Genomic DNA, 27,074 nt, shown 5'->3' with positions numbered 1-27,074 from the left:
AATGCCAGCCTACCATGCCCCGGCTCAAAAACCTCTTTACCATTACTGTAATCATTCGTGTAGCTGCATGAACAATGTCCAAAGGGAATAAATTAAAAGTATAAACAAAATCGCATAGATTTGAATACAATGAGAATTGCCTAAGTTCTCTCCCCCTATGGTAGAACTGAGCTTTGAGGTTTTGGCGCGTTAGTGTTCTCACCTGCTGACAGAAGCCGTCTAAAAGAGAAATGGCTTCCCCTTTAACTCCTCAGTGCATTTAAAACTTTCCAAGGCATTAATTCTCTCCTATCCATCTGCGGTAGCTGGAGAGAGTTGGAGGTGTAACATTGGATTTACTATTTTACCCTTGTAGTATTACACTTGTTTTTCAACGAGAGTAAATCATGTCATTTCACATGTCAACACAGAAAAATGTGCAAAGATAAATGATACATGAACAAAGTATCGGACAAACAGTGAGAAATTACTAATCACTAATCTGCCAGAAAATTTGAAAGATATCTTCCATGTTTCCATTTCTCATTTTGGTGGCTAAAAGTACATTATAGTACCATACCCAAGCCCTCCAACCCACCCTTCTTTCCCCTTCTGGGAGGAACAGTCTCTGATCTAATGAAAAACAATATAACAGCTGATTAATGGAGCAGGTGATAGAATGCTCTTAAATGTTTGGGTTTGCAAATAATATTGACAAACAAAATCCCATTACAGCTGGCCTACTCCCACCTTCCCCACTTCTTGCCTATTGCATGCGTGTGGCAAACATAATATACAGAAGGTACAATAAAACTTTACTGCAACCCCTTGATAGGCATCTCACCTTTTTTTTTTTTTGGTTAATCATCACCTGCTATGGTATAAAATCTTTTATTCTTTCTGTTGTTAATCATCACCTGCTATGGTATAAAATGAAATGGCACAAGAAATATGAGACCTGCTGAGCCTCAATCAGATCTCTCGATCTCCCGAAATCTCTGGTCCCACTCTCGGGCCTCATAGTCTTGGTCATACAAGTCCCTCTCTGTACTATATACAATACGCTCTGGCCCAATTACAGTCCGTTGAGCCATGTCTCGAGCACCTAGAAGCTGTGATTGTGAGCATAAACAAGTTAGTGCCATACCTCACACCTAGGAATATAAAATGGAAGGGAATTGACCTTACTTCTCACAATGAACTAAATCTATGCAAATCCAACATTTCATAATGAAATGCGCAATGGTGGAAGAAAAATATAGGGAAATCAAGCCCTGACTCGACCCACCAAGTCTTTAAATCTTGAAAAGTTTGTAAGTACACCATTGACAGATCACATAGTAAAAATTTCATCTGTGTGCTTAAATCCATATCAGGCATGAAAAGTTTGCAAGTACATGCATGCAGAGTATATTTATTTAGAAAAAAAAAAGAAAAAGAGTAGTGTGCAGATAACTTTTTTAGCTCAACAAAGATGAAACAGTTGATGACGCCGATGAGAGTGATTATGCAAATGTGGAGGTGGCAACAAATATAAAGAAACCAACACTAATAAAGTAGATAAGTTGGGTGCAGGAACATTTTGAGTAATTCTAACTCCTAAATTGTTATCATTATCATCATATTATTGTTACTGTAATTGTTATTGTCACCATCCCCATCTTCATGTCTACTGTTTTTTGACCAATATTGTAGCAGTTTGTTGTTATTTTAAGCATGATAATGACAAAAAGATAATCATGGCCTGCAAATGAATGTTAAAACATGATTTCGTATTACGAACTTTGGAACAAGTTTAATATATATAGTCGTCTAATTTGGCTTTAAACATGACCTGGGGATCTACAAAACATGTTATGAGCAAAAGGGAGGATGATGATGATTGTTTCCTAGTGCACCAAAGGAAGGGCTCCCTCAGCAGCCCAACTTGGCATCTTGGATGGGGCCCAAAATTTGTGGACAGGTATACCCCATGGTCCCCTGCCCACATGTCAACTTGTTAGCCCAAAGGGGGTTGGTCAAATGGCTATAGGAGGGCGCATGCCAATACATGGACAGCTGAAAAAATACACAGGGTACATGGACATACGTGGGTGCACATTAATCCAGAATTTTCCCCATCCATCCAATGGAGAATTGGATACTGACATGATGGCATAATTATGTGGGCCATCAAGTAAGCCCTCCCTAGTTGGGTGGCATTTTTCCCCACTCATTATAAACAACAACAACAACAACAACAAAGGTCTCATTACTGTCAGAAAAAGAGTTGCAAGGATGGATATAGGGACACAGTCACTGTCAGAAAGACTGCCTTTGTTACTCCCACATATTGGAGGTTGGGGGAGTTGCTTTAGGCTGTTTGATTTTTCAAGATAATGTGAGAGTGAGAAAGTGAACGGAAACAGGGAAAAAATGATATATTTTCCAATTTTGATGTTTGGTGGTTGATTAAGTGAAAGAAAATGAAAAAGTAAGTGAGCACCCCCTTTTTGTGTTTTCACACGCTCTTGCACAAAAGCAAACAGGAAAGTGAGTAGGAAAGGTGCAAATGACAACTTCTCTGAACCACCAGAAACTGGGAAATCACAATAAAATGAGATGTGTTACTTACCTCATTTTTATACCATATATAACATTCTCTTGATTTCAACAAAGGGGTTAAAATTTTCTTGACAACTAAATACAGCCTTAAGGAAAAGAAAGAGGGCAGAAGAAAAGAGCAGGAGAAAAGCCAACTCCAAGTGGTTGTAAAATATAAACATTAACAGGGATTGGAATCATTTTCCTAATGTACACCATCCTACGGGAAAGAAAATGAAAAGGTAAAATCTACCAAGTTTTAGACTTCAAGGCAATGTTTCAGTTGAAAGGCAAGTCTGAATTTTCAAAATTTGCATTTTTAAGGTTTCTATTAAAATTTTCATAAAACACAAGTCAAGTACAACTGAATAAGTTGGGGGAAGAAAACTGGTGTTGGAAAATATATAATGAATGACCATCCATCACACTTGAACAAAATAGTTTTCCACAACAAACATGACAGTTTTGCAAGAAAAATAAGTGGAAGAAATATTCCCTATTTTCTACAGTTACCTTTCGCCTCAGAGGCAAGTCTGGCAACTCAAGTGCCCGAGCTCGCTGTTCCCTTGCCTGATTCCTCTTCTCTATTTCAGCATTTCTCTTGCGAACGAGGAACCAGCGGAACAGAGGAATTGCAAAAAAGGAGCCAGCATAGATCTGCAGAAATTTTATCATTATTCACTTGAGAGAAAAATGTGAGAAGAAACAATGAGCATAATCAAAGTTTCGCGATTTTATTTTTCTACATACAAATTTCCAGCTTCAAGCAATCAGTGAAAAAACTGAATCAGAATAAAATCCATTTAACAGGAATGAGTAAGAGGAAATAGTCCAAAGGAATTGACTCAGAAAAATTCAGTGTATCAATTATGAGTTCTTTTGCCATGTTACGAATATCAACCAAAAATAGAAATTGATCATATATAATAATGCTAAAACAAGTCCAAAAAAATACATGAAAATGACATACATGTTCTATTAGGCTTCAAACTAGGATGACAATATGGTGGGTTCAAGATGGGTTTTTATGACCCAAGTAGGACCCTATCTCAAGTGCTAATAACCCAAATCCATCACAAATCATCATGGAATTGAAGAATAAAAACCCATTACAGCTGAAATAACAAAACTGGAAAACCTGTCCCACCACCTAGTGTCCTTCCAGAGCACAGTGAAATGCAATGGGGTTTCTGATAAGACCCTATCAAATGCTAACCCGGTCAATAGAAAATGACTGCAAAGGATAGTGTGGTGAAGAAATACAAAATGTATCCAATTCTATCTCCAATTTAAAGAACTTAAGAGAATTTCTTAAAGATCATCACTTATCATAAGAATAGAAATTGTGGGTATAACAGTCTTTCTAGACTACAGCCCTCCTTGGTCCCATACCTGTCAAGTTCCCTCAACATGCCCACCACAATGGGCACTATTGGAGTGGATTATCATCCATTTAAACCCCCCTCTCCCCCGGGGATATCTAGTCCAAACTCTCTCACCCTTGTTGACATATTTATCTGCCTGGCACAGTGGGCCATTGTTGTTGAACTAATTGGATGAATCATGAATGTTGCTTGCTGTAATTTGGAAAGCATCTTCTTTACACAAAACTGACCTAAAGTTATCAACATTTGATCATTCCCTTGAAATAAAAGGCTTGGTGATGTAGATGCACATTATGGAAGAAAATACGAGAGGAAGAAGGGTCCAGCCTTAGTCCACCTGAGTGGCTAGGGTCAGCCAAGAAGCCAGCCGACCCCTACTTGTCCACCTGAGTGGCTAAGTACAAATAAGGGCCAATTGGGCCCATTGGCTAGGGGAATAATTAGTAGTAGTGTTTAATTAATTAGCGGGCCATTGGACCCATCAAATTGAGTAAGTGGTATGTCGAGTCCAAATTGTCTTAGGACTCTATTTGTTTTCCACATAGGTCTATTATTCCAAGTCCAATTTTGAATAGGAGTGTCTACTTTTATTGGGAAACTAGCTCCTAGTTGAAGTAGGAGTGTCTAGTCCTGTTGGGAAACTAGCTCCTAGTATGTGTGCTTCGAAAAGTTTGATGAAGTAGGAGTGTCTAGTCCTGTTGGGAAACTAGCTCCTAGTAATAGTTTGATTGCTATTCTGCCCTCTATAAATAAAGGAGCTTATGTACTTATAATTTTAGATTTGAATGAAAGAAAGTTTGCAACTAAATGCTTAAAGCAGCTAAGATAGCTGTGGGTGAGAAGCCTAGGCTGAGATAGCCACTTCTTTTATTTTATTTCACTCTTCTCAACCCCCTATCTATTTTATTCTTCTTTTTCTATTTTATTTGCTGTAACATTCAAGAGCTATAATTCAGATTCTGATAAAAGTTTGTAGAAATCAGAATCGATCAGCAATCCTAGTGGGAATAGGAGAGAGATCGATCTCCTCTCTCTCTCTCTCTTCTGTACTCTATTCAGCCAGGTCTTCAATCAGGGTATTCCAAGCCTCATAAGGGTCCCACGATCCTTACCTAGTCACTGTTGGAAGCATTCAACTGCTGTTCTTTAAGGTTCTTCTCAGTTTTTTCTCTCCTAGGTCAGAAAATCAAGAAAGCTTGTAACTTCACAACCAGTCGTCAGAATCCTCTCAACTTTGGGGGTTTTTGTACCCTCCCTAGGGACTATCTATGCCCAAGAGTGCAGCTCAATCGGACTCCTACAGACCTGGCCGCACCTTTCCCTCTCCAGCTCTATAGTAGGTCTTTCTCTCTCCTATCAGGTTGGGTTTTGTGTCGGTTTTGCTCCTGTATTGGTATTGTATCCTTGGGGGTTTATTTGATGGTCTTATTTCTTTGTTTCCTACTCCTATTTGTATTGTTTGGGGTTATAAACTGTTAGGGTAGCTTCTTGTAATCTACTCCTGCATTAAGTGGTATCAGAGCTATGGCTCAGATAGAAGAACCCCAACCCACCCTTCAAGAGTCCTTGGCCTTAATGGTGCTAATCCAACATTGATCATGATCCATCGTGTCGGCATCATTACCATGGACCTTTGGTTTTTAAGTAATAATCAAACACGATTCTGCTATAGGATAATGACTACTAAAGCCAAATGGTAGTGAAATTTACAAACTCAAAGGATAATATGAAGTGCAAAACTTTGTAAAGTAAAGCATTAGTCTTTATAGAAAACACCAGATCACACCTGAAGCAAAGGAAATATGTCAGCAACATATGAAATAAACCCACTTGGTGTAACCCTAGTGTTCCTACAAATAAAAGTGAAAGCAGAGAGGTTAGAGATGCAAAATATGAGAATGACCATAGAGACAAAAAGTAGGGAAACAAGAATCATACTTCAGCATGGTACCAAGAATAATAACTCCAAAAAGATTAAGCCCACCCAAACCTATAACCATTGCCTTCTCTGAGGTCCCTGTTTTACTGCAAAGTCACCAAGTACCCACATTAGAAAACAGAGCTATTGATACAAGCCAAATTTCAAACTTGGCATTTCCCTTTCTTAGGGAGGGGGAATGAAAGGGGAGGAAAACCTAAATTGCCATTTCTTCTCCTTGAAAAATTTCTCGACCCCTCCAACCCAATCAGCCCATCTTTTCCCAACATATTCCCTCCTCCCAACCCTTTGAGAAGAAGCTGTTCGTTGTAGTGAAGGAAATCGATAAAGGATATTCCCCTGCACAACAATGTTTATGTGATTGAAAATATCTCTTGAACCAGCATGTTAACAATGTAAGCAAATCTTTGTCTGGCACTACAATAGATGAGGGCCCATATAGTTGAAAGAAATCATAAGATAGTTTGACAAAACGAAAAGACTCACAATTAGAATGTGGCAGAAATTAAAAAACTTTTAGACACTAATTTTGCCACCATAAACAAAGAATAATTCCAACAGAGAAGTCCAGCCAACGCCACTAAAGGGAAAAAAATAAGTAAAGCAAATAAGTGGAAAAGGAGAAGCCCAGTAAATCCATAGAATTTACTAGTGTTTGAAAGAGAACAAAGAATCAATTGACACTATCAATTAAACGCATAAGCACAAGTACAAAGGCCAAAAGGGTTGCTGGGTCGGCAAGGTTGTATTCAATGATTTTGTTCCAAAATCCAATATTTAGAAGGCTTCATACATGGGAGTAATGAATTAGAAATTGCTCGACGTAAATTAACACCCAATTCAACAAATAAGTGTGTAAGTAAATAGGAATCTCAGACACAAATTATCCAACACCTGAAAATAACCTATCAACAACAACAAACTCAGCCTTATCCCAACTGAAAATAACCTATGGTTGTGTCAACCATATAAAATGGAGAAACCAAACTACAAGACACCAGAAAACATAATTTCTTTCTGCAAAAGATTGAAAGAAGTGAAAGGCTGGAAAAATAGAAAGTTGCATCTAGCTTGGAAGCCCTTAGTGGTGATCTTATTTAATGAAAAGAACACTAAGGCACCAAGTTGCACTTTTGGATCCAAGTGACTCATCAAGGTCTGCCCAACCTTTTGCAAAGTAAGGTGGGTAGAATGGGTTTCTTCCATCCAAGCTCTTCTTTATCTGTAACTGATAATGTTGAGGATATAAAATTATTCCTGATTTCCTCTCTTTACTAAGGGCTGTTTTGGTATCTATTTCAATTTCGATTGATTTCATGAAATAGTCAACAAATAGATTTTTGGTCAAGAAATTAAATTGTTTTGGTTTCATCAATCTGAAATATTTCAAGAATAAGAAATTCATCTGGTAGTTCAAATTCTGAGAATAGATTCTCTCTCAACCACCACCCCCCCCCCCCAAAATCTTGCATTTTATGGTAAAGCATTAGTGCTTTCTCACCATGTCCATGAATTCCATGACTTGATATGACATCATTCCATGGGACTGAACTCCTCTAAGGCACTTCAAGGAAGTACATAGCATCATCTAACCTACCACATTTGGATTTTGGAGTACATGTCTATAAGACAAGTACCCACAAAAAAGTCCACATGGAGACTGATGCTGATTGCTCAGCCATGGATTCCCATACGATGTTGCAAGGTTCCTACGTGGGAGAATGCTGACAGAATGCTTACCAATGTATCTTGGTCTAGTATTATTCCCCTGCAGCCTTCAAGCATGTGGCAAACCCCAACTGCCTCACTTGCAAGATCATTTTGAGTATAGCCTGTTATAGAATTCCAGGAAATCAAAAGTATTGGACACAAACACATCAAACTCCAACCCATGCTTGATAACATACATGTGAATCAACATTCCCATTAAAAAAAATCTTCAAAGGAGCACAAACAGGAAGAACTCTTGAGACAGTAACAAAGTCCATCTTCACCCCTTCTGAGCTCATATTGTCAAACACATCCAACGCCTCTGTGGCCTTCCGATTTTGACAAATTTCAGAAATCGTTGCATTCTATGACCCCATCCCCAAATCTCGAACAGGCATTTATTAAACACCTTGTGCACATCACCCATGAGCCAAGCCTTGAATACATATAAATCAACGAAGCAGCCACGAAGACATCCAGGCCAAAACCCAACAACGAACTTCCTACCATCACCTAGATCATTACAAGCTTTCAACACAACAGGGGAAGCAAAGAAATCAAGTTGAGCACTCGATGTTGTGAGCAGTTGGTAGTAGCAGTCCAGCGCTTAATGGAAACGACCATTACGAACATAACTGGAGATCATCGAATTCCAGGCAAAGATATTTTTCTTACGAATTCGTTCGAAGGAAAGGCGAGAGGAGACGATATTGCCAACGTAATCATATAGCTTGATAAGCCTGGTTGAGAAGAAGATGTTCTGGGCATTCCCAAAACTAGAAGAAGCACATGGAGGCGCATTTGGTGAGGTGGCTTTTTGTGCAGGAGAGAAAGAGAGTATTGAAATTGAAGTCTTTGGTCTCGTTCTCAAGCCCATTATCTGGCGAAGCTTGCAGAGACACAACTGCTGCTGCATAGGAGAATAGGCAACAGGGTCCGTGAGGAACGAGGATAGTCTCTGCAGCTCATTTTGTGTTGGGCTATGGATCAAGGAGGAGAACAAGACCAATGGCTCTTTCAGTGTTTTTATTTCGTAAGGTAGAAATTACTGCTTTGCCCATCAAAGAACCATTGTTTACCACGTGCTATTAAAAAGCAGTGCGAAATAGAGTGGGATTTGGTAACGGTAGGAAATAGTAAAATCAAACCAAACTACTTCCAAAAATGAAATCACCCCATGAAATTAAAATAGAAATCATACCAAAACAGCCCTAAAAGGTAATAGTACTTAAAAGTAGGAAATAGTAAAATCAAACCAATTATGGTAAAGTTACAAATCTAGTTCGATGCTTATTTGAGAAAACTTAGTTTGTGGCCAACCCATAAAAGGAGGAGAGGAGATGGGGGGGAGGGGGGGAAGTAGTTCTGCCTTTCCCCTGAACAGGTGGGATTTAGTAACAGTAGGGAGCTCATAGCATATCAAGAGAAAACCACTAATTATGCTAAGTAAACATGGTAGCATCCTTGATCTAAGGCATAGCAATGGTTTTGAAAGAACACAGTTGATTTAACACAATTATGTGGAGAGAACCTCTTAAATTGTGTCTCAAATACTAAAACAACTTAACTGAACGCACCTCTTCATCCACTTCTGGTTGACCATCAAACCGTAATAACACAGGCAAAATGTAAGATTCATCATTCTGTAGCACCATGAAAAGGAAATAATGTTAAAATTAAAAAACAATTATCTAAAATGGAAATTGAATGGAGCATCAATAGTAGAATTCTGGTTTTGTCCTTCCTGTTACAACCTACGCAAAAATTGTAGTCACATTTGAAAATATACTCTTCACGACCTTGTACCCTGAATAAATCTCATCGCAAACAAGCAATCTAGATACAAAAGCAAAACAAAAAATTTGTGTCTTCTTTGAAAAACCAGCAGAAGAATTACCACAGTTTCTGCTGTTGGTGGAACATCAAGATATGGAGCAAGCTCTTCTGCTGTGATGACTCCCCCATTTGAAGCTATGTATTGTCCAATCTGCGAAGAAAATTCCAGGATAATGAGGAACAAGAAAGATAATGACTTAAATTAGTTTATCAACTAAATGGAATATATAAAACTTTCCCCTTTTGGAGATTATCAATCAAATATAATCAGATGGGTTAAATATGATATATTAATATATTAAAGGAAGAAATCACATGCATCAGAATACTCATTATTAAGGTCAAGGGAGCCCCCAGTGCCATAAAAGCGCAGTGGGGCACTGTGCACGCCTTAGGCACAAGGCAATTCGAGGCACATGGTTACACCTCAACTTGTGGACAGGAGCAATGCATCAGTGAGGCGTGCACCTCAATGCTCCTTTGTGTGCTGCTTCAGCTGGAAAACAAGTCGCACTTAAAGTTTGTGCCAAAGCAACAACGCAAATTTTCACAAGTGTTGGCAACCCTTGGAGCTGCCTTGGGATATAATCTTTGGTGATCGCGTATTAATAGCTAATACTTCAAACTAAATTTCAACTTTTAATCATGCCATGGGTATATGAGTTGCTATTATCCTTTTTTCGGTAGTCAATAGCATTAATGTTCAGCATTTATCATTGCCTAATGTGCTGGTCATGATGTTTTTACTTGTTAATTCCACAATTTTAAGTGGTTGCTCACTTGTTTACCTGTGGTAGAAATCAAATAGTAATCAGCCTATGTAGGACTAGGACTCAGATTGATTTAACATATCATACATGTTTATTTTCACAAGAGTGCACCCAAAATCAATAAGGCGCACATGTTGCCTTGCACTTCACAACTTTACTTTATAATTACTCTGGAACCCCCAAATAAGAACTTCAAAGTAAACCTCCAATTTCAACCTCAACTAAAGGTGATATGCAGTCCAAGTCCATCAATTGAGGTCTAAAGTAGGCCAATATTTGGCCCATATCATGGATCAAATTCTGCCCATTAATTCCATTCGAGTTCAGCCATATTTGATTCATATTCTGCTATATCGAGCCAGCAGCTGGAGCATCCATTCTAAATCTCAGGTTTCAACCAAACTGAAATTTAGGTCGAAACTTCCGAAACCTGGTCAAAACCAGTTTTTTTTTTTTGGGGGGGCGGGGGTGAAAAGGGGAAGTGGGGGCACTATTTCTAGAAATTTAGGATGAAATTTCCAAAATTAGGGTCAAAACTTCCAAAACTTGGAAATCTCGGGGTGGGTCGAAACCATCAAAATTTTCTACCAAAATCTCGGAAATTTAGAACTATGGCTGGAGGAGATATTCTCAGATTACGAGTGGGCCCCATCACAGCTGTGGAGATTGATATGAAGAGAAATTTGAAGACCAAAACACTGTTCACGGTATTGTTCACGTGAACAGTGTCTCAGCCCATATTTGTCACGTATGGGAGTGCTTCTAGAAGATTCTATGGGTCCCAAGGGTGATTGGCGTGGAAGAGGATTGCTGAGATATTTTAACTTATCTTTTATTTTCAAACTTTTTGTTTTTATGTAACTACTAGTTAGTTATTATTAACAAGTCCCCAGTCTCCTTTCTTTCTATTTCATGTAATAGCAATACATATATTTAGTTTCTATTTTTGACAAGAGGCATCCATGCATGGGGAAGCTCAACTTTGTAATTGATATATTTTATAAATACAAGAAGAGGGGTTAATCACCAACAGATTGAGTTTTGAGAAAAAAAAGTTTGTCTTCAAAATATAGCTGTGGGATGCGGTGAACCGGTGAGGTGAAAGCCCTAAGAGAGGGTGAGAGTCCCAGGGAAGAGTGAGAGGCTCAACCCATTCTATCCCCTTCTTCTTCTTCCTATCAACACTCTATTCTGAGATTTATTTTTCCTGCAAACCTGAGAGAAATCGATACTGTAGTCTACAGCTGGAGTTCCATATTTTAATTGAACATATCCCACTGGGCTGTCACGTGTTGCTGGTTGAAGGAGGGTTCATCCAAAACCTATAGTTCTCATTTGAAGGGTTTCTTGCTAAACCCTTCCAGGCCTTTGATCTCCCAACTCCACCACCTGTTGCTGCCCAAGTTTCGAAGAACAAACCTTGCTCACGGAAACCTCCACTCAACTGTGAATTGCTGGTGTTCTAAAGTCTGGTGTGTCCTCTACCAGAAATCTTCCCAATTAAACCCTAAAATCAAGAACCAAGGTAACTTGAAAACAACTTAATATTTTGACTTGGGGTTTGGAGGGTTGATTCACCCCATCTAGGCCTAGACTCAATTGGAGTTTGAGACCCCATAGTGGACAATATCAGTTCTGAAGTCAGTACTTGTTGGGGGTTAACTGGTGATCCTAACTGGGGTCAGGGATGTTCAATACCTAGCCTTACATTAAAAGGTAAAGTGAAACAGCACCGTGGTTGACAATTACATTGGTCCCCAACACATCCTATTGCCCTCCGTCTAGTTTAAAAAAGAAATTTCTCCATTTATGACTTGTAAGCTATGTTCTTCAGGGGCATATCTTAATTGATGTTCTGTAGTGTAAGTCCATTTTTCACCTATTGGTTCTCCTACTAAGTCCCAAAGTTCCCACCAGTGCATACTTCTAATGGAATCCTTAATTAAATACACACACACACACACACACACATGCGCCCAAAATGGTAGTTTGACTTCGAACCTAGTTTGGTAGTATATGTTGTACGCTATTATATACATTCTCTAATATGGCTTATTCCACTCAAAATTTAGTAATAGAACACATGTATTTGATTAAAACAACTTAAATATGCATTAGGAATCAATAGACATAAAATTATAAATCATTTCATAGTTATCAAATGTTATACACATGGTTCATTACAAAGAGTCAAAGATATGAGGGTCAAGAATACAAGCAAGTCACCCTATGCCCATCCTGACGTCCTAGTACCACATCGAGTTCCAGGCAGGATCAAAACCACGTAGCTGCCACTGAAGCAAATTATCATCTGATTGTATCACAAATGCTGGCCATATCATAGTATGACTGAAGAAACACTCAAAGTTGTCCACAACAGCCCAACAAATGCTTCCCAACAACTTGTTCCACACTTCAACGGGAGTGATTTGGCCAAAAATCACAAATATCACAGTTTTCCCAAGGTTTCCTACCGAAACCAGCGAAATAGGTCAAAATTTAGGCGAAACACAAAATTTTGACTGAAATATTGTATGCTTTCAATATTGCTCTATATTTTGTTTCGATAAATGTCAAAATCAAAATATTTTGCGTGGAACTTGAACTCTTTCTCAACATCCTCATTTGACCTATACTCATTGTATAAATTCTTTGTCCTTGTTGTCCAAAACTCTGCTGCATGAAGCGTGGGCTGTTAGATGGTCCTCCTCAATTTTAATGATACACCTGCATCTCCCACATTGCTCTTATTGATAAAAATACAACACAAATGGATATTTCATAAAAGAAATAACCAACTCTAATTGGCCATTATGTTTGTTTTCTCTTTACGTAGAGTGCTCATAGCATTTGCCTCCGGATCAAGGATAAACCCTTTTACCCTTTTATGGTTGTCTCAACACTAATGGAACTTCATTTATTCTTGCTTTTCCACCAAAAAGAGAGATAATTATGCAACATCAATAGAAAACGTAACCATGGTTGCACATAGGTGATTGCCAACCCCACCCCCTCCGGTACCTTTACCATTATACACATAAAGACATGTCCACATATCATATATTAAGCTTGCACTATCTTGGCTAAGAACTTTACCAGAATAGTCATGTATTTGCAATGACAACAATAATACTCACAGGAGTGCATACAATGAGCAAACACATGCACTAAAAGCAATTTGGAGATTAGTGAAAGGGTAGATTAGTACAAGAAAAATTGTACAAAAATATGCTCAAGGTATTACCAACTTCCACCTTTCTTCTTCAATACCTTGATTTGGATCACCATCGCCAAACACAAATGAGAAAACCTACACATAATTAGCACCGACAAAATTGATATTACTTCAGAGTTGGGAAATGCATGCAGAGAAGTACAAGAAAATGAGCCAACTTCACATTACAGATTCAATAAAATTCATTCCATCATCGTCTGTTCTTATCTGCCGCCTCCTGTAGTAATACGGATCCCAATACCTACCAAACATACATACGTTAGAGACACACATAATGGTAAAAATCAATCTGATAACATGAATAAATTAAAACAAAATCCTATATGATACTTTCCATACTTCCAGTTGCCGTTTAGTCATATGGAACATGTTGATTTAGAACAGAGTTTGGATGGCTAAAAAACCATACTTATATTGTATCAGCACCACAAAAATAATGCAATACAGCTGGTATATCGGTTTAGTTATCATGTAATAATGGCATGTATCATACAAGAAGTCAAGATACTTAGCAAAACTTCAAATATTATATATACAAAGCAGGTGAGAATATAAGACTTTAAATCCAATTTCAATGTTTATTTCCAACTTATTTTATTACATTAAAAAAAAAAAAAAAAAAAAAAAAAAGGAAGAAGAAAAGAAAAGAGAGAAGTATTTCCTATACTTCTTGAGCAAAAAGCAATCAACACAAGAAACAAGGAAGTTAATGAAATTTTGTTACTCTCTGGCAGGATGTTTGTATCCTTATTGACAGTGTCATTATTTCTTTCGAGTACAAGGGGATCCAATTTTCCCTTTCCTCTTCATTCTTGTTATGGAGGTGCTAAGCACCATATTCTCCGAAGCAGTGGAGGCTGTAATAATTGAGGGTTTCTCCATTCCTAACCCATATGACATGCACATTTTGTTGATAAAACTCTAGTCTTTTGTGGTGCCTTTCATCCATGGCATAGTTGTCACGGCACCTAAGCGAACCAAGGCGGTTGAGGGTGGGGCAAAAATTAAGGCACCAAGGCGTCAATCCAGACAAAGCTAGTGTCTGCGCATATCTTATTATAACTCTTTTGGGCCTGCACAGCAAACGTCTAGGTTCACTTGAGTTAAGATCCTCCCCCTATTTTTTTTTTTTTTTTTTTTAAGAAGTGCACGAAGAGGTATGATTATCAATTCCCTAGGTCCTCATCTCTATATGCAGATCAAAAAAAATAGTTGATATTTTTAGGGGAACTCTTTAAAAAACATTCTAAAAATTTTGACATCTTTTTATACTCTCAAAAGAATTTTCACTTAAATGTGTATGAATTGGCCATGTTTAAGACATCTACCAAATCACTTGTAATGCGGGGCCGGTGGGCCCCACGAAGAAACCAACCCGATTGGATGTGGGCCCAATTAAATATATATAGGGCAAATATCAGAATCAATGGCAGTTTTGTAATATATCCAGAATCCTCAAGAAGATATTAGCAAATAAAGAAACAATAGGATATGAAAGGGATAATTATTTATTGGCTAGGGACAAACTAGGAACAACACTCAACTTGATGGCAGGGTGTAAATTAGAGGTTAAAGTAGGGGGCAACAATAAGGGAGTAAAACAAAAGAGGGACTTTTAACACAAAGGACAAAGACCTAGAAGACTTTTGAATTCCCACTTTAGAAGAAGAGTGTAATGTATAAAGGGGAGGGGGTATTCTTGGAATGGAAGGTAACTCAATGGCAAGTTGTAATAAAGTGGGGAATGGAAGGGGCATTAATATGGGGGTAAAACAAAAGAGGAACTTTTACACAAAAGGCAAATACTAAAGGACAAGAGTCAAGGGGTTTGAGGGGTAGTTTGGAAATCAAAATATAAAGATGAGATTAAAGGGCAACCGTGGGATGTCCTCGACCTCAAGACATCTCTGCTGCTTAGGGATTCCAGCGGAAGAGGAAGACTTAATGTTTGAGAGAACTCTTTCAATCGGCCTTTCTTTGGCCTGCAATTTTAGGTGAAGATTCTCAAGAAGAGGCTCTATCAAACCCACAATATAGACACTTGGATCTGCAGGTGGGAATGGCGCGGGAAGAACCTGAAACAGAACCTGGCGGGAGAGTAGAAATCAGGCCTGAAATCAGTCTTGTAACTCACAGCAGAGGTCACATTCAGATCTGAATTGCTAAGGCTTAAAAAACCTCAGAGTGAAGATCAAATGCACAGAGTTTGGAGGGAAAAGAAGAGAGAAAGAAGAAGAAGAAGAAGAAGAAGAAGAAGAAGAAGACGAAGACGAAGACGAAGAAGGGGGAAGGGGGAAGAGAGGCAGCCACGCAGGAGAAGAAGACGAAGACGAAGACGAAGAAGGGGGAAGGGGGAAGAGAGGCAGCCACGCAGGCACTAGGTTCACAACTTAATTTTTCTTCAATAATCAACTATTCTTCCCATGAATTACATGTCCAATATAAAATAAAATAAAATTAAAAACCTTCTAATTAAAAATAAAAAACTAAGATAGAAATAAAATCTCCTACACCTAAGCTAACAAAATAAAGAAACAACTAAGGACTCAAATAGGGAACAAATATTCTCAAATAAAAATAAAATCCTAAATATTCTATTAAACTTAGAATCCAAATTAGTAACTTGGAACCCAAATTGGATCTGGGTCTTGATCCGGGTTCTGGAGCAGGCTTGGGTCGATCCATCGGAGTGCTGTTGCATCAACTTGACTTTGCTATTTTGGACCGATAGATAGATGTTCAAATAAAATGACTACTACTAATAATACAAGCTTAAAAGAGTTACCATATATATTTAAAGGGCAAGAGAACACTGCCCGCTGGCGGAGGTACATGCCAGCATGCTAGGCGTAAACACACACAAGCGGGCAGGGTTCTTTTCTCCATATTTAAAACTAATAGATGATAAACAACTACAAGTCAAGATTATGTCAAACAGAAAATATTACCAAAACAAATCAGATGGACGAAAGAAAAAAGTGAAGCCTGAATCATATGACCTGCCACGTCTTCCACGATTGTCTTCTTCACTGTCACCAACGAAAGATACAAAAAGTTAATGTAGCCAATATCTTCCTGTTACATTTGGTTCAATATGGAAAAAGAAAAATATTGACATGAGATAACTAGAGGAAAGGGAAAAGAAAAGGTCAAGATGCACCATCAATACAAACTAGATTAAGATAATGTTTGAATTGGGTCCATTTCCACCATTCGTAAAGCCATTGGGAGGAGTGCTGGTGGAAATAGAATGCCAGGATTCCTCGCTAAACTGAGGACGGCATTTTAACCCCTCAAATATACCATATGAATCCACATACCACCATTGCGATTTCAATATACACTCTATCTCCCGACAAAACCTACTCCAGCCCAAACCTCCCACTGTCTGGGGTTACTGGTTGCTGATCATCGATTACCAGTCACCAGTTGAAACCCCAAACCATAACCTCCAACAAAGCCTGGTTGAGGGTCTGTTTTTATGAAAAATGTTTAAGATTATCAATTCCAAATATGCTGATTCCCAAAATAAGCCCAAAAAATCAGATTCTAATCCAGAATATGGTGCTTAGCAAATCTCAAATATTGAAAAGTAATCCAAATGCAGCCAACAGAGTGCAAAGAGCATAAGTATTTAGGCCAAAACTAAATACCTTCTACTTGACAGAAGAGCAATGATTGTGGTGTAGACAATTACAATTGAAGCAATTAGAGCTGTCCCAAAGGATACCCTAATCAAATACTCAACCGCAGACTGTAAAAATACAGATCAGCCTCTATCATAAATTTTAATAAGGATAAAACTCATAATATTCATAAATGTCTAGGTGACATTAAGGATTTATCAATACCTTTGCTTTTCCAAGCCAAGGTTCAACTCTCATCCTGAAGGATTTCGCATAAAGCTTTGAGCGATAATCCTTTGGGAAAACATAAAGAACATCTCCTTCATCTGAGACCTGTCAACACGATCTTAAAAAGGATTGCACTTACAAATCAAGAACTTCAAAGAGCCAATGAAAATTAAAAACACAAAAGGTAGCCTACCCTTTCAAATGCTTCCATTCAAAAGGGTCAGAACCTACGAAATCCAAATTCATCAGTTTCTAGATGCATGAACACAGAAATAAACGACCATGAAGACACATTAAATTTTGAATAGCATGATAAAGAATCCTTCCAATATAGCATATCAAAACTATTCATCTTCTTTAACAAGATCAGAAACCAATCTAAGACAATAAAACCAAATGATCAACCTAAATGAGGGTGCTGGAAAATAAACTTCAGGCCCCTAGTAGCTGTTTTATGGTGGACTGAACCATTTGGTTCACAGTAACATTAAAATGCATAAAAATATGACCAACATCACAGCAAAAGATGAGAAGATTCAAAAAAAAAAAATATTCAGATACATTGATCCGTGCAAAAGACCAAATAAGAAAACTGAAAATAAAAGGAAAATAACACAACAACAGCAAGTCAGAAAAAAACTCAGCTAAGTTGGGTCAACTACATGGATCCTTGCCCTCCAATCAGCTCAGTCTAAGGTCAGACTTGGGACAAGTTTCCTCACTACTTCTCCTACGGTCATTTTAGGCCTAGCCCGAGCTCTTTTAGCTCCTTCAATCTAAATCAGATTACTCCTCCATACCGGTGCATCTCTAGAACTCGTTGAACATAGTCATACCACCTGAAACGACTCTTTCAGAGCTTATCATGGATTGGGGCAACTCTCTCAAGTCGGATCTAATATGATCATTCCTTACTTCCTAATTTTGCTGCACATCCATCTTAACACCCTCATCTCAGCTATAATATCTTACCTATGTAGCACTTCTTAATTGCCCAACAATTTGCCCCATACATCATAGTTGGTTGTACTATAGTCCTATAAGACTTTCCTTTAAGCTTTAAAAGAATTTTGTCGATCACACAACACTCCAAAAACAGCCTCCACTTCATCCATCTCATTTTAATTCTCTGTGAAATATCATCCTCTATGTCGCCTTCTTTATTTAAGTTGACCCCAGATATCAAAAAGTCACTTTGCGGTCTCTCTCTCCTCCATTTTCACTATATCATTATTCATCATAGTGTGACTAAAGGTACACATCATATACTCCGTCTTTGATCTACTTATCTTAGAAGTTATGACCTCTTGTTTCCAAGTTTGATCTCTATAACTCCAACTTAGTAATCCCTGCTTTTGTCGAATCCACCAGAATAATTTCATCAGCAAAGAGTATACACCATATGAACTAGTTTTGAATGTTCCTGGTTAAATCATCCATGATAAGCACAAACAAATAAGCACTTTAGGCCGAATCTTGATGGAGAAATAAAAAATAAATAACATAAAATGTAGGAATATTTTCTTTCTCTTTGAACGTGCAGGTAAGTCAAATAACAAGGAGGATCAATTAAATGGAGCTTAAAAACACTTCTAGGATCCTAACCTTGCAGAGCAAACCTCAAGTAATGCTAGTAGTCAGGGAGAAGAAGATAGAGATTCCAGAAACTTCGCCACATTATTAAAGAAACATGTGGTTTGGAACTTTTGCTGAACGTATGGTTCAAAAATCTTGTTCAGTGAGATCCTAGATTATCCAGGGAACCAATTTATGGTGGCACAGCAAACTCAGCAAATAAATTTCTTCCCCGACATAATTTTGTGAAGGTCTACATTGTATGTTCCTCATATTTATTTATTTATTTATTTATTTATAACAATTATTTCTTTCTCGATTCCATGACTCCATTCATGCAGTTGGAGAAATCCCAGAGAATGATTGCTTGGATCTCAATTCAAATGAACTTTCATGGAGATTCTTCTTCTTTTTGTTTTTTTTTTTATTTTGAGGGGGGGGGCGTGTGGGGGGCAAAAAGGTTATGTAATTGCTAATATCAGACAAGTTTCCCAAAATGCAAAGAAGAGGTTTTTAAGGATTTCTACAGCTTGGCTAGAGCATCAAATTCCAATAGACCAACTACAGTGGCTTCAGGATTTTCCACAAAGGATTGTGACTAGCTTAATGTTACATGCTTTGTTCGGTACTTGCCTAAAGCTAACTACAAGATGTGAAGAACTGCTCATTAATTAAATCGTTCTTTTCAGCAATTGTAGCCTTTCAGTTGTGCCTAACCAAACTTTTTCATATTAAGCCATTATAGATGAAATTTCTCTTCTGTTACTAAAACTCCATCCAAGAAGGAAAAGTATATCTCCCAAATTTTCTATTGTCATTCATACCAATGCACTTGAATTGTCATCATTATTCATATTCTGCCCTAACAAGGAAGTTCTCAATAGTTTGGAAGGATTGGTAAGTCATTTGCAGTGATGGTATAGCTTAGTAGCCAGTTATTTTGGCTGTCATTTGTTTCACAAATGTTTTCCAGCTTTCTGGCATTGATATCTTGCACATTGCAAACATACCAAGAAACAGGTTTATAGAGATCAGAAATGACTATTCTACACTGTCAGGAATTATTTCTTCCATTCGCAACAGTTGTAACAGTAAAAAAACAAATTAGATGCCATCAAACTCAACAAAATCTTATCCCAAGTGTAGATTTATGACATGTGTCAATTAAATAAATTTTCTACCCGCATTAGTGATGTAAAATAACTCCACCTAACCACAACTGTTTCCCAAGTTCGAGAGCTCACTTCAACCGAAGTTTTGAGAGTCCATTAGCTTCTAGGCATAGCAATATTTCTTAAATGGAAATTTGCTTTCAAATTCTGATACTTAAACTAAAACTCTTCCATTTTGTACTGTGATGTTCAATTCTTTATTGGAAGCTTCTTCGCAGCCATTAGTAATTTATTAACCCCATGAAGTTCGAAGCATGCTAGTGGAAGTTAATTTCAAAGTAGCAAACGCAGAAAAACGAAGTCTTCAAATAAAAAAATAATCTAATGACGTTTAATTTCTACTTTTTCCCCCTTTTCAAATTGGAAAAATCAGCATTCACACTTCTGCAAAAGAATGGCATAAATTTGTAGGAACGAAAAATTGAACTCCGTATAGAAAGCCGTGAAAACCTTGCGAAAGGGGGTAGTAGAGAGTTCCCAATAAGTACCTCCAAAAATCCACCAGCATCGGCGGCGAGCGCCTGCAATGCTTTCTGAGATTCATTCAACTTGAGACCCGCTTTACTTGCCACATCTCCGATAGTAACTCTGCCTCCACAGGAATCAACTGCCTTCATTGCTCGATTTCGAACATTTGACGGCAACTTATCGGTTTCAAAAGAATTCCCAGGTTTAATTGCATCAGGAATTTCGATGCCTGCTCTGATAACAGGAAAGGGAACTCTCGGGTTCTGAAATCTATAAGCATTCTGAAGCAGAATTGAAGTATGAAAGGTCGAAGTATTAAAACGTAAAGAACTGCAAAATAATGAGGACTTTAAAGACAGGGTGTGATAAGAACTATGACGAGACTTCGTCTTCGCTGTCACCGCGAAACAGGTGGCTATGGAAGCCATGACTGAAAAGAGTTTCAAGATTTCGCCATGGATGAGACACAGAGTGAATAGGGAAGAGAACGACCGAGAGAGACAAAGCGCTTTTTATCGAGATTTCTTGATATATATCGAGTGGTTCAAGTTTTCTCCACCTTTTGGATTCGGTTTCTTGTGCGAACGCATCCATCAAACCCACCCGATGACCAAGAAAATACTACACAACGGACGCCTCAGATCCATTCCGTTTGGCAAGTCATGTATATCACACTCTCACAGTAGGAGCTCTATGATTCAATTTACTGAATTACCCTTCTACAATTGTGGGCCTTGTGCGAACTGAGAAGATTGGACAATGCCTACCGCCTCTAATATCTATGTTTGTTAATCAAGAAAACTAAAGAAAAGAAAATTTCCAGTCGTTAGAAAAAGAAAGAAAAGAGAGAAAATTAGGAGGCAGAAAATGGGAGAGACAGAGATATACTTACAGAACTTTGTTTGCCAGAAGGTAAAACCTATCTCCGAAATGAAGAATCAAGTAGGAAAACAAGAGCCAGAACCAAAATTGATGGAAACAGGGCATCTTCCTCTTTGCATGATCTTCGTCCGTTCTAGAAGTAAATCCAGATCAGCCAAAATGTTGAGATGAATTTAGACCTAGAAAATTTCCACTAAGTAATCATTCAATGAGATGCAAATCTATCTAGCGGAAATAACAGAAAAAAATTAGAATGAGTTCTTGAGGATTGTTTCTATGAAAACGAAATAAGCAACTGACCCTTCAAAGTACCGGAGACACGAAGAAACTAAACAGACAGAGAGAGCCAAAAAAAGAAAAAAGAAACTCGCCGGAGAAGCGTCTGAAACTTGGTCTTGGATCGAAGATGACGAGTCAAAACACAGTTCTTATCAATTCCGCACTCCCGCTTGCCTTGAGAGCAAACGAGTCTGCTAACACGACTTGCTTATCCTCCCTTCGAAATGACCACAATACACCTCTCTTCAGGTGACTGTGGATCTGCAAACTCAGTCTGAGATAGTTGTCGGAGTCGGCGACGTATCTTCTTTCTATCTCACTGCCCTACGCTCCCCACGCCACTGCACAGCGGGAAAGTGGTTGTCTACAATCCCCACTCCGCGCTCTCTCCAGAAATTTTATCGCCGACCCATTTTGAATTTTATCTGGGCAAGATTTTAATATGGGAGGCGCAACGGGGAAAAAACAAAAGGGTGCCGGAGCCTGAAGAAAATTGCAATTTCAAATTTGCATGCTGGAATCTTCCAACGGTTAAAAAACTTTTCAAACAACAAGAAAACGGTAAATACGATTTTTTGCGCAACCTCTGCAAAACCAACGCTTCAATGGGCATGTCAAAACTCAAACCCACAATCGGTTAACTCGAGTGATGATGAATTGAGGACATTTTCACCACTAGACTATCAACTCCATTGGTATCTACCTTGTTACTTACTTAGAGATATATTGAGAAGGCTCTCAACATAAACATTGATGAGAGAATTCACTATTTATTATTTACTTTTGACAAGTGACGCATCCAAGCATTCCTCTATTCAATGCATCAAAATCTTATGTGATGAGATGCCGTAAGCGTACATCCCCATCGTTGAATGCTCATTGCACCTCACTACTCACTACAGATAATTTGGACTCCTATTCAAGGCTTCATCTCCTCTCCTAAAGTCCCATCGCCCAGGTCTTGTCCATAACTACATGGACGAACGTCACATGTCTAGACGATGATCCAATGATTCTTAACGCCCCATAATCCGCACCTTTGTCAACGCTTCATTCTCCACACCCTCTCTTAAAATGTTGGATCATCGTCACGTGGCATTCGCCCAGATAACCATGGGCAAGACCTGGACAATGGACACTCTAGAGAAGAGCCAAATTCCCTATTCAATGGCCAACCACTGAATCATCTATTAATGTGGCAGAAAAATACCGGGTCTTTTTCTTGTTTGTTTGACAACAAAAACCAATACTTAAGACTATGTTTGTCGCCAAAAGAAAAGAGAAGAAAAGAAAGTTATCTCTTTACAATCCAAACAACAAAGAAAAATTCCTTCTTTTTTTTTTCCCCACTATTGTCGCTACACTTTTCTTTTCCATCAATTTCTTGACAAACAAACACAGCCAAAGTGGATAAAAGTTATATAAGATAGACCATCAAGCAATGCTGAGCACAACCATGAAATTACATAATACCAACATGAGTTCTGGTTACAATGCTTTACACTAAACTTTCCAAGCCTTATCAGCACACTCATTTGATTTACAAGAGTAATAGGAAACTTGTGCATCATGCTCAAGAATCCCATAAGTAGATATCTTGCTTTCCAAGGTTGATCAAAATTCCTTCACTGCCACCTTAGATTTTCTGTTACACAAATTTGCAGAGCAATTTTAATTCCTAGAGCTGCAATTTCTTCAGGGGAATTCAGATATACAACCTCTACAAGGCCCTCAAAAATTATCCTCCACCATCTATAATCACAGCTACAGCAGCTCCCTTACCATTCTTAACCCCTATGTTTTCAAATACCCTAAATAGGGGAGAAGTCCTACGAACAACAACATCATTACAGTGGAAAGGTACAAACAACCATGATCCAATTTACAAATATCTGTCACAGTACTTTTCACCCTTAAATTCATGAGATGGATCACAAGCACTGTCTTGAATTTTTTTCATTTTTTGGTATGAGCATTCCCAAAGCACCACATGATCACTGCACCTTGAGAAAAAGGTTGGCAATTGTCTTCCAGGTTTTTCATTCACCTGCTTAAGCAAGCTTTTAACCCAATCTTCCAATCATCTCCCTTCAAAATCACATCTAAAGACCTAACATAGAACCAAACCAGAGTGCTTTAACGAATCAAACTGGAAGAGTGAATAATCCAAAGTCTCAGAAGTAATGCCACACCAAACACGAACTTTCAATATAAGGAATACTAATAGCAAATTTTCATCTCACATGAATAATATCAACAAGGGATCACTAAAATACGTATGAATTCTCAGCATTGTTAAGGATTCAGTTTTGAAATGAAATTTCAGTTTTGAATTTAAATTTCGAATTTATATTTTAAACTCAAGCTTGACCCATTCAACAAGTTGCGGAAACAGTTACGATTTGTTCAATGTTTATCTGTTGTAACAATTTTTCAAATTTCATTCTTATCCAACTGTAACAGCTCTCCCATATCAGTAATATAAAAACAACACCTAGCCCATTAACAGGGTAAGTGGGATTACTCAAAATATATTCCAGAACCTCTTCTTTTACAGGCATTATATCTTTGACAGCCCAATGTAAGTTCCAAATGCCAAAGTTCAAATTAGAAAATGAAGTACCTGGCTTTTAATTTATCAAATGATTATAACCGACATTGTTGAGAGCTTCCCATTACTTGTCCATTTCCAAACTAATTTTGTCATTCCTAGTAACAATAACAGAATCAATTCTGATTGTCTGCTTAACCTGCACCATTGGCTCTCCATACATTTGCACAAGGATCTTACCGATCTTACACTACCAATGCTTCACAACATACCTTCTCTAATCAAAGTCCCTGCATGTTGTTAAGGCTTTTGGATATGGGCATGGCAGAAACATTTTTTAATATAAAAGATAAATTATATATTTTAGCCCTTCCTAAACCCTCCAATACCCCTTCCCCTGAAGACAAGATATGATCCCGAGACCTCACTACAACCAGCTGAGGCCCTGGCTTCTTGTGTTATGGCCTACACCTTCATAGAACCTTTTCCCTTATTTGTTCAAAGGCGCCTCCTCTCTTCCCATGCATTCCATGGTCTTTCACTAGTAGTAAGGAGGTGTCCGGTGAATATATAAACCAGTAGATTTTTCCAGCTAGATGTTCTGTATATGAGGGGTCCTCTGGTCCTCTACTCTTTAGTTTCAGGAACTAATGAGCTACCTAGGTGACCCAAGTAAATGCAGTGTCAATTCCATTGGACAGAGAATCAGTTTAACTGTTCAATCACTCTATACAGAGTACTTCCCATCGTATTCAAGAACATGTGATGTGGTTGTTTACAATCTATGGACCATTCTATTAGTCCAGGTTATTCATGCGTTACAATTGCATCCTACGAAAGGCAGTGAGAGTTCACAACTATGTAAAAACATACCTCATTTAGAATGAGAAGCAACAATACACTCCTATTGAATTTCTCTGTTCTCTCTGTTATTTTCATTCATCGCCCTTCCAAGGCTCAAATAGACCTCTAAATAACTGCTCAATTTGTGTATGTCTTCTTCTAGTAAGATCGCTTCTTCATATCAAATATTATACATATATGAGGCAAAGTAGCCTGCCACAGATCATTTCTACTTGACCACTGGCACAATAGCAGGGAACCAAACTAGTGTCCAAAATGGTTGGTGCAGTACCAAATGCAATACTTTTTTCTGTTCACCCACCCCTAACGTTTCTCTGGTGAATAACAAATTTCTTTCCAACACAAAGCCCATCCTTTAGCCTGTTATAACTAGCAAGATCAGGAATAAATCCTCTATCCAACATCTCATCCAACAACACTTCCCCCTCCTTCATTCTACCTTCCCTGGAATACCCAGAAACCAATATATTATATGTTGCACCATCAGGATCCAAACTCTTTTTTGCAGCTAATATCTTCAATTTATTTGCATTTGTTGTCCTTCCTGCATCACAGAGAGCTTGGAGAAGACAATTATATGTTACACCATCTGGGACTATCCCCTCCTTTAGCATTCTCTCCATGAATGTGAACGCTTCCTCTATCTTTCCTGTTACCCTCAGACCTTCTATCAAAGTAGTGCAAGCAACCGGACTCGGGAACTTCCCTTCTGCCCACAACTCATCCACCATTTCCAGCGCTCTATCAACCTTGCCTTTCACACAGAGCCCCTCAATAACATTTAAGAAGTCGAACTCACGAGGTACAGCTCCTTTTCTTGAGAAGTCGATCAAGAGATCACAAGCTTCCAAAACTCTACCTTCACTACAGAGTCCATCAAGCAGAACCTCGCACGTCACACTTGAGAACCCACAACCCAGATCAAGCATCTCATAAGCCATACTAATTCCCTCTTTAAACTTCTTCTCTCTAAGAAATCCCTTGATCAGAGTATTGAAACTGACCACATTAGGGTTACAACCCTTAACTCTCATTTCTTTAAACACATCCACAGCCAGCTCAAACTGCGAATTCCGACAGTAGCTGCTTATCAATATATTGAAGGTGACTACATCTGGTTTAACCTTATCCTTAAGCATCCTACCATATAATTCCAAAGCCTTCTCGTGTTGTCTCGATTTCACAAACCCATTGGTCAGTATATTGTAGACAATAACAGTAGGTTTTCCATCAATTAATTTCCGCATATTCTCAAATGCAACCAACGCCTCATCTAATCGTCCAACTCTACAGTAAAAATTGATGACGAATCTGAAAATGGGTTCCGTCCTAGGGCATGAAAAAATTCCATCGGAGCATGGACATGGGTTTGATATCATACCTTCAAGGACGGATTGGAGATCATCAAACCTGTCGGTGATTGCTAGGGTTTTGATCATCCACTCATAGGTAGAGTGACCGTGGCGGAAAGAATCAATCTCCGAAGTCCACTGGAAGATGTGGATGTCAAATTGGGTGAAATTGGGGTGGTAGTGTAGCTTTTTCTTGAGGAAGTTGAGGAGGACGTGAGGAGTGAATGGGGTTTTAAGATGGGTTCTAAGGAATTGCAGGAGCTGTTCTTGAAAAGTGAGAGATAGAGATACACTTGGGAGAGGGATGAGTTTAGGGGTTTCTTTTGTGGTGATAATAGCTGAAGGAGTCTGTAGAGATTTCAACATGGTCATCGGCTTTGGGAGCTTTCTGAAGGCCATTTTATGGAGCGTTGAAGGGTTAGAGAACAAATTCTTCGCTTCTGCTTTTGCTCTTAGGCCTCTTTAACGTGTAAACCGTCAAAATTGAAACTATTTCTGTTCTGATACTTAGCTCTATCAATATTTTCTGACTCTTCACTAAAATATTTATTTTCTTTACCAAAAAAAAAACTAAAAATATTATTTTTTTGTTTTTTTATTATCTTTTTATGAAGTTTTTTTTTTTTTTTAATAATTTTAT

General features: G+C 38.2%; 2 protein-coding genes across 6 annotated transcripts; both read right to left on the bottom strand.

Moving 5' to 3' along the window:
- Positions 1-492: 492 nt before the first annotated feature.
- LOC122086248 (uncharacterized protein At5g03900, chloroplastic) lies at positions 493-22,085 on the bottom strand. Of its 4 annotated transcripts, none has more exons than XR_006142366.1 (16): positions 21,689-22,085; positions 21,399-21,567; positions 20,527-21,307; positions 17,289-17,396; positions 17,091-17,191; positions 16,386-16,466; positions 13,606-13,678; positions 13,447-13,512; positions 9,494-9,583; positions 9,174-9,239; positions 6,083-6,225; positions 5,886-5,972; positions 5,734-5,797; positions 3,076-3,219; positions 897-1,091; positions 493-850 (listed from the first exon to the last, which is right to left on the bottom strand). XR_006142366.1 is itself a non-coding variant. In XM_042654989.1 (15 exons), the coding sequence occupies exons 3-15, from the start codon at positions 20,932-20,934 to the stop codon at positions 948-950; spliced, it is 1,575 nt and encodes a 524-aa protein (XP_042510923.1). In that variant the 5' UTR covers positions 20,935-21,307; positions 21,399-21,567; positions 21,689-22,085; the 3' UTR covers positions 868-947. The 4 variants fall into 4 exon arrangements, 1 of the variants encoding a protein (XP_042510923.1); XR_006142367.1 differs by having other exon boundaries at positions 21,399-21,521; XR_006142368.1 differs by lacking the exon at positions 21,689-22,085 and having other exon boundaries at positions 21,399-21,581.
- Positions 22,086-23,112: 1,027 nt separating this feature from the next.
- Positions 23,113-26,913, bottom strand: LOC122085951 (pentatricopeptide repeat-containing protein At2g36240-like). 2 transcript variants are annotated; one of them, XM_042654579.1, is made up of 3 exons: positions 25,092-26,913; positions 24,291-24,508; positions 23,113-23,777 (listed from the first exon to the last, which is right to left on the bottom strand). In XM_042654579.1, the coding sequence occupies exon 1, from the start codon at positions 26,831-26,833 to the stop codon at positions 25,376-25,378; it is 1,458 nt and encodes a 485-aa protein (XP_042510513.1). In that variant the 5' UTR covers positions 26,834-26,913; the 3' UTR covers positions 23,113-23,777; positions 24,291-24,508; positions 25,092-25,375. The 2 variants fall into 2 exon arrangements, with proteins under 2 accessions (XP_042510513.1, XP_042510512.1); XM_042654578.1 differs by lacking the exon at positions 24,291-24,508.
- Between the last annotated feature and the right edge of the window lie 161 nt (positions 26,914-27,074).

Source organism: Macadamia integrifolia, chromosome 8 (assembly GCF_013358625.1).
Source record: "Macadamia integrifolia cultivar HAES 741 chromosome 8, SCU_Mint_v3, whole genome shotgun sequence".
NCBI lineage: Eukaryota > Viridiplantae > Streptophyta > Magnoliopsida > Proteales > Proteaceae > Macadamia > Macadamia integrifolia.
This window is presented reverse-complemented; position numbering and strand designations above follow the sequence as displayed.

Bases quoted from the DNA above. Each gene is read 5' to 3' on its own strand.
- LOC122086248 (XM_042654989.1), bottom strand. From the start codon at position 20,934: ATGGCTTCCATAGCCACCTGTTTCGCGGTGACAGCGAAGACGAAGTCT. The intron at 9,240-9,493 runs GTAATTCTTCTG...ATGGTGCTACAG, and splicing joins CACCAACAGCAGAAACTGTG to AATGATGAATCTTACATTTT. The intron at 5,798-5,885 runs GTATGATTCTTG...TTTTATTTGTAG, and splicing joins ATTCTTGGTACCATGCTGAA to GAACACTAGGGTTACACCAA.
- LOC122085951 (XM_042654579.1), bottom strand. From the start codon at position 26,833: ATGGCCTTCAGAAAGCTCCCAAAGCCGATGACCATGTTGAAATCTCTA.